At 35.8% G+C, this 11,172-nt stretch overlaps 1 protein-coding gene across 1 annotated transcript in view; it reads right to left on the bottom strand.

The window, feature by feature from the left end:
• Positions 1-5,763: 5,763 nt before the first annotated feature.
• The window catches only part of LOC125240499, a 170,134-nt gene continuing 164,725 nt past the window's right edge, over positions 5,764-11,172 (bottom strand). Inside the window, exon 11 of the mRNA XM_048148392.1 lies at positions 5,764-6,058. Within this exon, the coding sequence (XP_048004349.1) occupies positions 5,994-6,058 (65 nt within the window). The 3' untranslated portion in view covers positions 5,764-5,993. The remainder of the gene's footprint in view (positions 6,059-11,172) is intronic.

Genomic DNA, 11,172 nt, shown 5'->3' with positions numbered 1-11,172 from the left:
TCGAAACTGAAAGTTACAAGCGGAAGTCTCTTTCCAACTTGTCATATTAGACATTGACAACCACTTGTAAATTGTAACTTGTAGCTTCGAGAAATGGGCCCTTTAAATTATACATTTTACAACTTTTTTCTTGAGATTTTTAAATTTGCTTACTGACTGGAACAAGGTTTTGTTCTTGTTCTACGTTTTTAAAGGTTACTTCGAGAGAATTTAATTACTTGAAGGTCTTGAAGCTGTTATGATATTCACGTTCCTAATTTCCACTCATCCTGAATCAAAAAGCCTTAATAAGCCGGAGGGGTTAATGAGGTCGACGGGGTTGTTCGCACTTTATATCGAGCGAACTTTATGTAATCGTGCAGTCGTTAAGCAATGCCGGAATTAAAACTAGAAATTACTTTGATAACTTATTTTAATGCAGTTTGCGAGGGGAGCGACGCTATATTTATATTATTATGATTAACCTTTCTGTCGGGTATTCTGCCTACTGTTATATTAATTATATGTGGGTTAGCGTATAATAAATGAAGTCAGTCTTGATCTGGAACCGGTGTTTGATTGTTGCTACCCGAGTATTTTAACATGATCCTACCGACTGCGCCATTACCTAAAAATATGGACTACGTCTATACTTTGTATTGTAGAGTCTGTGATCTGTGACCAAACAATAGAGTCACAAAACGTATAAGGTCCTGTAAATTCCACAACTCTTCTCTTTCCGAACAGACTTTCTGGTCACCGTAATTTTCTCAGTTAAGTCTACTTCAGTTTAAACCCTTCAAACTTTGGGTACATTTTAGTAACTCGCTAAAATTTGACTGCCATATGCCCATATAACAGTAAAAACTTTAGTAACCGACTAGGAATGGATTTCTTTACTCAGGTTACAGTTGCGATTAATATCGATTATGGGTTGTTGAGTTACTCAGTCTTACGGCGAAGCGTACAAGAACTACAAGACGTATGCCATGGCCCAGCTCACGTGTAGATAGGTTGTCAATAATTAATCAGAACACGTAGGTACTGTGTAAGGCTATACACTTGTAGTATCGATTTAGTAGGTACTTTAATTAGGTAAAATAAATAAATAAACAATTGAACCTATACATATACGTAATTTTTGGATTTTTGCTCACATTTCAAAAACTATGCGTCATACGAAATTTTGGTTTACTACACTTAGAAAGCTTATAAAATTCTCTATAACTTTGGTGTAGAAACTTTTTTTCTATTATTAACCGTTGTCTAGGTATGAGCTCCTAAAAACTGTCAATTTTAAAAAAATCGTCATCCCCCCTACTTATTACTTCATACATTGCTCCATATCTTGAAAAATATTTATCTTAGACAAAAGTTTTCTTCAAAAATCTTGTAGACTATTCAATCACCTTTCATAATATGTGTACATATGCTTATGTGTCACGTACCGTTGAATAATTATACGACTTTTAAAAAAAATGTCACTGAGCAATTTTTTCAGTGAACCTCGTACTCGAGAGGGCTCGGGCTAGTCCACGGCTAGTCCTCACGCAAGCTCAATGCGGATTGGGTTTTTCACATACACCTTTGAATTTCATCGCTAGAAATAGAAAAATAATCTATATTTTTAATTTCAGAATAATGAAGTTAAAATAAAGTAAGTACCTTTAAAATCAATATTGAAGTAGAAAGTTTCATCGGAATTCAGTGTGCAGGCACAAATTCGTAAATGAGAAAATAAAAACGCCTAATCAGAATTCTGGCTGGGCGGATTGAGTAATAAATATTAGCTCAGTCCTCAACAGTCGGAAAAAGGTCTTATGTGTAAATGACTTTTGCAAGCTTACGGCCTTTTTAAACTATGTCAGAGCGATCCTCATTTTATGGCCGATGTTCAAGTAGTCTCAGCGCGCTACCAAAAATATTAAGGATTATTAATTTAACGATGTTTGTCTCAGTGCTGAGTAATCGTTATTCCGAAGGTGTCTATTTAATTAATAAAACCACAGGCGCCGAAACAAAACCTTGTCTGATACATTTTTATGACTATAATTGCTTGCTCCCGCGAGTCCTTTTTTTAGAGGTAGGTAAGTAACCTGATTCAAAGTAAGAAGTTCCAAATCGAATGCCCGGCAGTAAATCTTGCCAAAAAAGTTGCCGACAAGCTTCCTTAAATCATGCGAATATATTTGGCTCACGATATAAAAATATGTTGAATCGATGGGATATTATCTATAGAATATATCAATGTTTTGCAACGACAATTCTATAAAAACTTTTTGAAGAGAGAGGGATTCAAACCTACATTTATTGTGCAAGTGAATAAAAAAACAAAAAAATGAAAGGTGTGTCACCCTTCCTTTCAATTATAAGTAGGTAGGTCTTTAAAAAGCGTTACAGGAGATTTTTTTCACAACACTTATTAGCTGTCCTGACTACTTAGGGATCTTTTATTTTGCCATTACACATTTATTATCTAAACACGATTATGTACTTCAATGATTTCAATGAAAATTTAATTTTAACTTGTTGCTATCAGTAAATTGTTATTTGAGAAGTACGATGTTTTACCAAAACGTGTTTTTAATAATTTTTAACATCACATCAAAGGACATCACTTCATAACTGACTTCTTTCTAGTTCAATTCAGTATCGTATTTCTTTGAAATAACTATATCTAACGTTGAATACGTGAGAATATGAGATTCATGAGGATTTATCAAATAGAAACCAACCCACGGGGAATATTTTCATATCCTTCACGTCTATCACATTTCGCCGAATTGATAAGGAAATAGGTATTAGATATAAGTCCTATGAAATACGGTAGACAATACAGTTTATGATGATATAGATATATTTAAGCAATCGCCAAGTCAGCCTGAGAACTGAACGGGAATCAAATCCAACAAAGTTTAGGCTTTGTAAAGTTATTGAGGCAGACGTTGTTTCGGGGAACTGTCATGTACCAAATATGATTATAATAGAATTAATTTAATGATGCCAATAAAGAGGGTTTAAAGCACACCCGATTCCGTGAATTTCGATCAATACCATCGACAATCACTTCCAGCAATGAAAATTTTACTAACATAATTCAAAACGATTGGTCTACTAGACTTAATACAAAAATAGCAATTTGCCGTTTTCCATAGACTTTCGAATGGCATATCGATATTCAAAATTCGGTTCCAGGAGCAGCATTAACTTCAGATGTAGTGCGAAAAGCTTTTCCTTCGTGTTCTTACTGGAAACGTACGAACGTGTCATGCTATTTCAAGCAGTCTCTGTACAAGCCGTACTGACACTGTCGGAACTAGTATTAACAAATACGAACGTTTCCGGAAATATACGAAGCTACATCCTGTCTGTAGCACCTCTCATAAGTACTGTAGGTAATTAATTACAGATTAGCTTAAGTAATTATATAGTGCGAACCAAACACATTCCTCTAGGTTTGACCCACTTTTGGTAACAATCTATACAACCAGATCGAGCCGACTCCTCCTCAAGGCGGCATTTGATAGTGATACATACGGAGTCCAAAATTGTAATTTTTTGTAGATGTTTTTAAAAAAATATAGAGAAAGAAACTCCTTATATGCTTATGTAGTTGTAGATATTAACACAGTAGTCTTTGGCTGTTACGTATGTACATAAATAGATGATAAATTTATTTCCACCACATTTTGTCTATGATTTATACCTACCTATATTTAGGTACGCAAGTTTTCAACGTGGCGAACATAACGAACTTGTCTAGGTATTTCAGGTTATTGGGAAAAACAAGTCCTTACTAATTTCTAATAGTCAAAGGTCACGTGAAAATGTTATAAACTATCTATTAAGCATGTTTTGTTTCTATTAATACCTATGTTGCATTTGGTAAATTTCATTCTAAACATTAATTGTTATTGTTGACAGTATAAAGAAAACGTAAAATCACTGCAATCAGCCTTACTCTCAATACTATCGCCTCATTTCAACCTTCAATTATCCTACTAGTCTTTCCCATTGCAAGTAGTATTTACATATTTGTCTACAAGTTGTTTTTCAACCTTTAGCCACTTTCTAGGTAAGTATCTAATTTTCGCGAATTCTCCTTTTGCTTCGTTCCACATACGAGTGCTCGTTGCGTCTCAGTAAATGTCATCTTGATCTGTATTAAGTCATCGTCAATTTAGAGTTATTGAGAAAAAACTTTAAGATCCACTCAATTACAAAATTTTCTGACGCGATTATTCCTTTTTTATTTTCTGGCTTCACGTCCCATAAACTGAAATAAATGTCATATACAAAGAAAAAATGACCAAGGCCTCCAAGTGTCCAAAGCTGGATTCGAACCAGCGTCCTCCGTTATCGCGACGGATGCCTCAAACCACTCGGCCATTCGGTCACGGTGGCAAGGGTCGAATTTTTCAAGTATATGACACAATTACCGAAGGCTAAGGCGCCCCTGCCATCTCTGAGATAGAACCGAAACTAGTTCGATCTCCTAACTGAATCAACCCATGTGATTACGAGTTAGCGAAGAGAGATGGCGCTGCCATGCTAATTCTTAGAATAAATTAAATTATCCTCATAGAAAATAATTTAATTTGTATTTTTTAGTAGACACACTACTATTTTAACTATAAACTGAAATAAATGTCATATACAAAGAAAAAATGACCAAGGCCTCCAAGTGTCCAAAGCTGGATTCGAACCAGCGTCCTCCGTTATCGCGACGGATGCCTCAAACCACTCGGCCATTCGGTCACGGTGGCAAGGGTTGAATAGGGTTATTTCAGTTTATAGTTAAAATAGTAGTGTGTCTACTAAAAAATACAAATTAAATTATTTTCTATGAGGATAATTTAATTTGTTCTAAGAATTAGCATGGCAGCGCCATCTCTCTTCGCTAACTCGTAATCACATGGGTTGATTTAGTTAGGAGATCGAACTAGTTTCGGTTCTAGCTCAGAGATGGCACGGGGCGCCTTAGCCTTCGGTAATTGTGTCATATACTTGAAAAATTCGACCCTTGCCACCGTGACCGAATGGCCGAGTGGTTTGAGGCATCCGTCGCGATAACGGAGGACGCTGGTTCGAATCCAGCTTTGGACACTTGGAGGCCTTGGTCATTTTTTCTTTGTATATGACATTTATTTCAGTTTATAGTTAAAATAGTAGTGTGTCTACTAAAAATACAAATTAAATTATTTTCTATGAGGATAATTTAATTTGTTCTAATAATTAGCATGGCAGCGCCATCTCTCTTCGCTAACTCGTAATCACATGGGTTGATTCAGTTAGGAGATCGAACTAGTTTCGGTTCTATCTCAGAGATGGCAGGGGGCGCCTTAGCCTTCGGTAATTGTGTCATATACTTGAAAAATTCGACCCTTGCCACCGTGACCGAATGGCCGAGTGGTTTGAGGCATCCGTCGCGATAACGGAGGACGCTGGTTCGAATCCAGCTTTGGACACTTGGAGGCCTTGGTCATTTTTTCTTTGTATATGACATTTATTTCAGTTTATAGTTAAAATAGTAGTGTGTCTACTAAAAAATACAAATTAAATTATTTTCTATGAGGATAATTTAATTTGTTCTAAGAATTCACGTCCCATCTTAACTAGTCGAGCACTAAGAGTAAACCTTACCTACGTTTGTACCTTGCTAAGGGTTGAGAAAAACTTTTCGACTACAGTAGGGTCAAAGGGCGTAAGGGACAAGATAACTCGAGACTTGAAGGTGAAATTTATCTAAAGATCAGGAGCTCCTGATCTTTAGATACGCTCTTGTGTGTTGTGTTTATTGTACTACTTTGTCCCTGATATCTTATATATAATATCTGGCCCCTTGCGTCCTTGGAGGCTACCGTACCAACAAGTAATCGATAATATTTACAAATAAGCTCGGAAAGGTGTGTTTAGAGGAAGTCGTCGGCGGGCGGCACTCCGGCGGCGGACATCTTGCGGCGCTCGAGGCGCGCGCGCGACACCGGCCGGTGGAACTGCTCGCTGCGCCGGCGTCAGCGCTCCGGCGCGGGCGCTTCCGACTCCAGCTCCATCCACAGGGAGCTGATTACGCGTCCTTCTGCACAACACAATCTTACATTATTATTGCATCTTTTTCAAATCATTCGGCTAGGCGGTGTGGCGATATGTTGTCCCGATTTAACAGTGGGGAGACCATAATCGGGGGTCTGTGACTGCGCAATGCTTAGCTTAGATTTTTTTTTACTGTGAGGTCACAATTTAAATATATTTTACAAGCTAATATTATTATGACAGAATCTTTGGATCGTCAAAATGTACAAAATGTTAATTAAATAGTGCCCTTGATGTAAAAAATGTAAGCTAAAATTGAGCAATGACAGACATCCGATTTTGACTTCGCCACAGGCGAAAGTACACAGAAAAAAAAAATAGGTATTATGTATCTATGACACAGAATACGAACACAGACGGGTCATAAACGGGTCTGTCGCGAATTCGTGATGAATATACATATACACACTTTTAAACTCACAAAAACTAAAGTACAAAAAAAAAAACAAATTCGTGATAGTTACAATTTAATATGCACGTATCCCTCTGCGTGATATGATGTATGGATAATATTGGATTACAATCTGACATATATAATATAAAGTGTTGAGCTTGGTAAACAGTTGAATTAATATTTTACTAGATAACTAATAAACTCCCTGAGTATTTCGCTGTAGATGTAGTGAAGTGAAGTATACTAAGGAGATAATAAACAAATGGCTAGTGATCTGATGTCAAGCCGTTGGCGCGCCGTACTATTCGGCGTGTGATCTATAGATACGAACCGGAACCCGCTGAAATTAAATACTGGTCTCTGGAATTTATTGAAACTTCCGAGTTCTTACACTGAGAGAAAATACAACCAGTTTTCATGTTCGTTCAACAAGTTTTTTGGTTAAAATAGCGCCTACGTGCTCTTTGGTTCAAACAACAAGCTACTTGTCATTTGAATCGGCAATATATTTGAACCAACAAGTCGATTTTATAAAAACAACCTGACACATATTGTTTTAAACATACGTTTGGCTGATTCAAACGGATAAACCGCAACAGTCGAACTTGTTAAATTCACAATGCAAATTTCTCTCAGTGTATCTATCTATCTAAGACAAAATTTGACTTGCGAAATTCCCCTTGGGAGATTCTTAAATTAACTTACACATCCATGTAACATCCTTCGTAACGTGTGTAGGTAATCTACGCGTAAATATGTGCATTGATTCAAATTGCAAGTTCTTAATGTATTTCATTTTAACATACATAATTTAACAATGTCTGTAGTGACATCAGTCATCCTGTATAAAGAAACCAAGTCAAAAATTGACATTGTTATAATCATAATAGGACAAAAAATATCTTGGAAGAGTTCGTTCTTGTAATTCCCATTAAAAATTGTAATCCTAGCATACTTTTCGGGCGTAACTAATTCAACAAGACGTTGATGTTAATTAATCTACTAAACTGAAAGATGGCTGCCAGGATTAATAAAGACATCTGAAAAATGTTGCGCTCGTTTTACATCTCATAACTCGACGTGACGGGCACGACCGCAGTCAAAAATATTCATAAATAATATTCATAAATAATAGACCCGAGCCCTAATTGTATAGTTTCATCAAGGATGATTTATACATATAGGATTGACAATCTTTATAGATAGATAGATAGATAGAATACTCTTTATTGGCACACATTGAGACAAAACAAATGATTATAAATAGAGGCAGACAACAACAAGCGGGCTTATCGCTAAAGAGCGATCTCTACCAGACAACCTTTGGGTAGCGGAAATAACAAACATAATCAAAAAAAGTAGGTGCTTCGAAATAAAAAAAATATAATTATTCTAATGTCCAACACACAAATTGAATAAACATACACATATAAGAGAATATAAATAGACTTACATAAACATACTTAAATAGTAATATACAACAAGCCAGATATATAGTATCAAACCAAAAATATACAGCAATCATACCAACCACAGAGTAAATATAGCAATACGATCACTAAGGGAGAGATAGATAATGTTCTTTAAGCATTTTTTTAAAAACAGAAAGAGATTGAGCCCGTCTAATGCCCGGAGGTAGAGAGTTCCAGAGTCGAACAGCTTTGAAGGTAAAAGAGGAGTACTAAGACTCGTACCTCAATTTTTTAGCGACACCTATTAAATACTATTTTATCATAGTTTATTTTTTCAAAATGTGTATTGACGTGATATCATGATATTAAAATAAAGAAATATGTCATTTGTTATTGTAAAAAACAAAAACTCGTAAAAATATTTAGGGAAAATATGATTTTGGCCACTTCCAGGCTGCGAAACAGCGCCATCTAGTTTTAAGCCTAAAATACCCATACATTTCAGGGATACGCTTTTTTTCTGGGCTTTGTTAGTCCCGTATTAAATCGTCGTTGCTTTTGGTTAAGAATATTAATTTGAATAGTACCTACGTGTATGATTCACATAGAGACTGCAAGATCTTTTCTTAATGAGTTTAATGACATACCTAAATAGAATTCCAATAGTCCCATTTATTTTAATTGGATATCGAAATAAAAGACAACAATATTATTGTGTACTTTGTATTTCTATAACATTAATTAACATTAGTTAAAGAATAATGTAAACAATGACAAGGGGAATCCTGTTCCACCGTGATACAGTTTTTACTAGTACGGGGATCAGATGCCGCTTACTCAAAGTTTCATTCCAGTTACCATAAAGTTATAATTATAACTTATGTAACCGTTAAATCACGATATTTATAAGTTTACTATTAACTGTAAGCATATATGTACTACACAATGCTAAATAAAGTTTTTTTTTTTTTTTATATATATTCTGACATTTGTGACAACCGTTTGTGATACGACAACGAAATGCTTTCTCTCTCTCTGAGAGACTTCTCTATATATTAGTAGAGAGCACCATTTTTATGTGATTGACGTTTATCTTTAATTTAGATTTTATGTTAAAAACATTCATCAACATCAGCGAAATTGCAATAGAGCCGGCGATGCAAGATAATTATATCAAGGTTGATGAAGAAAACAAAAATAGGAAGTACTTGGTCACTCTAAAGAAAACATTTACCGTCCTAATTGTGGAAAATGAAGTCTCCCGGCAAATTATCACGTACAACTCGTAAAAAGAAAAATACTACGTCTTTTGATCGCTGAAACGGACGCTTCAGTGGTCCCGCATTGGCGTCGTGGTTTAGGGGGAGTGCTTACAAACAAAAAGTGAACTAAAATTCATGACTCGACTTTTATTTTTCGGTTTTACTCTACAGTATCGAGTGACAACTGACAAAGAGGCTTCATTAAGTTTGAAGTAGGTTTTTCTTGCTCGATGTCAATTTGAAAAGTAAAGCAAAGTTAGTTTTTTTATAAGTAGGTAGATGTGGGGCCGAATTAAGAAGAGTATTTGACATAGTTACCTACTCGCCGAAAATCAACTTTCTTGACAATTATATTCTAGTCAGTTTAATTTTTTACGTTAGGTTTTGTAAAAAAAATACGTCGATAAAAGAGTGCGCGCAATGTAGACTCGGACTATTAATCCGAATGTCGAATGGTTTCACGGTCTGTGAACACCAGCCTTTCCTTACTCGTCCAACACCCGATACACGTAAAAGAAAAATGTACACGTTACCGAAGCGTGGATATCTATTTTGTATCGTAACGAAATATCGTACAATTTGCTAAAAGCTCACTTGGCGCGAAATCTCCAACACAACATAAGTCCGCGACATTTATATAGGTATTTAAGTCCTTTTCGACGTGATTGGTCACGACTAATCTCCAATGGAGCTTTGTACCAGTTAAGGTGGAAGTCCCGGGCTGTCCTGCCGACCAAGCACTAAAAGATGGCGTTACTGTGCACAATTTGCAAATTATCAGCATTTTTTCTAAAAGTCAAGAAAATTTTCAAAACATGTTGGATTCGGCGTGGAGAAAAAAAAATATGGCACCCAATCCGAGAAATATGAAGTTCAAGTGTGTCTCAATTCATTAATATCATGTAAAAACTGCAATATATTACAATTTCTTGTATTCACGCACACTAGCGTATCTACTGTCATCCGTAAGTGTCAGTCTTGTAACCGTTGCGGCAAATTAGACTAGAGGTCACTAGTAAAAACATGGGTTTTTCTTATTACCCTTACTAGCTAACTAGGGACAAAACTGTAAACTAGATGGCGCGGTGTACGATATGATGAATTCACAGCAAAAATAATTCATTATAAAGGCGCATCCAGACGAACTTAATTTTAGCAGGAGATTCGGCGGATTGTCTATGGTCACGGACGGAGTTAGTATTATTGGTCATTTTGAAAGTAAGGAGGTGCTGAAATATTGGTATCTGGGATGCAAATATATGGGTCAAGCTTTGGTAAATCCTAAACTATTGAGACGGCTAGAATATTGCAACAGCATTTGTGGAAATGTTTGCGTAACTTCGGAATGCGTACGTATTTAATGCTACACGTAAAACTTTCGTGAGGCATATTCAAATAATTAATCAATCGACAGTTGTACTCACGTTATTATATCGCTATTGCTGCGACATCCTTTCTTTTTTGTTAGGTACCAGATTTCTATACATTTTCGGTAACAAAAAAGGAAAGTTTCATATAAGCTACCTGGGACATTTTGGGAAACCTAGTGGATCTTGCTCAGCATCATGGACGCTATCAGCTTACCAATTTTTATCAAAATCGGAGAAGTGATCCAAATGTAGGTACAAACTTTTCGGGAATTGTTGAAGAATCCGTTTTACGTATTTAAAAGCTTGTCTGATGTTAGAGTTACCAAAATTAGATACATGAAATGTGTTTGATACAGTACTTACCCTATTTGCCAACTTTGACATGAGGCTCTGGATGATAAGGATTGGACTCAGTTTGCAGACTAGTTGCTGCAAAAACTTTTTATTTTGTTACTGAATGTCGTCTGTAGAAACTCTAAGGGAATTATATTTTTCATTGAAAGTAAGTACAATTTAGATGCGTTATCTCCTCAGACTCGTAATCCTGCAGTGCAAGTTAAAGGTAGTAAATAATTTCAACGGTAACAACCTTTTCAACCATTAAATCATTCAATATCACAGGTAAAAATGTGTCTCGGCGCGCGATTTACGAGTTTCATTTA

The sequence above is a fragment of the Leguminivora glycinivorella genome, chromosome Z (assembly GCF_023078275.1).
Source record: "Leguminivora glycinivorella isolate SPB_JAAS2020 chromosome Z, LegGlyc_1.1, whole genome shotgun sequence".
NCBI classification, from domain to species: Eukaryota; Metazoa; Arthropoda; class Insecta; order Lepidoptera; family Tortricidae; genus Leguminivora; species Leguminivora glycinivorella.
Note: the sequence above shows the minus strand (reverse complement) of the source record. Positions and strands in the feature narration are given on the sequence as shown.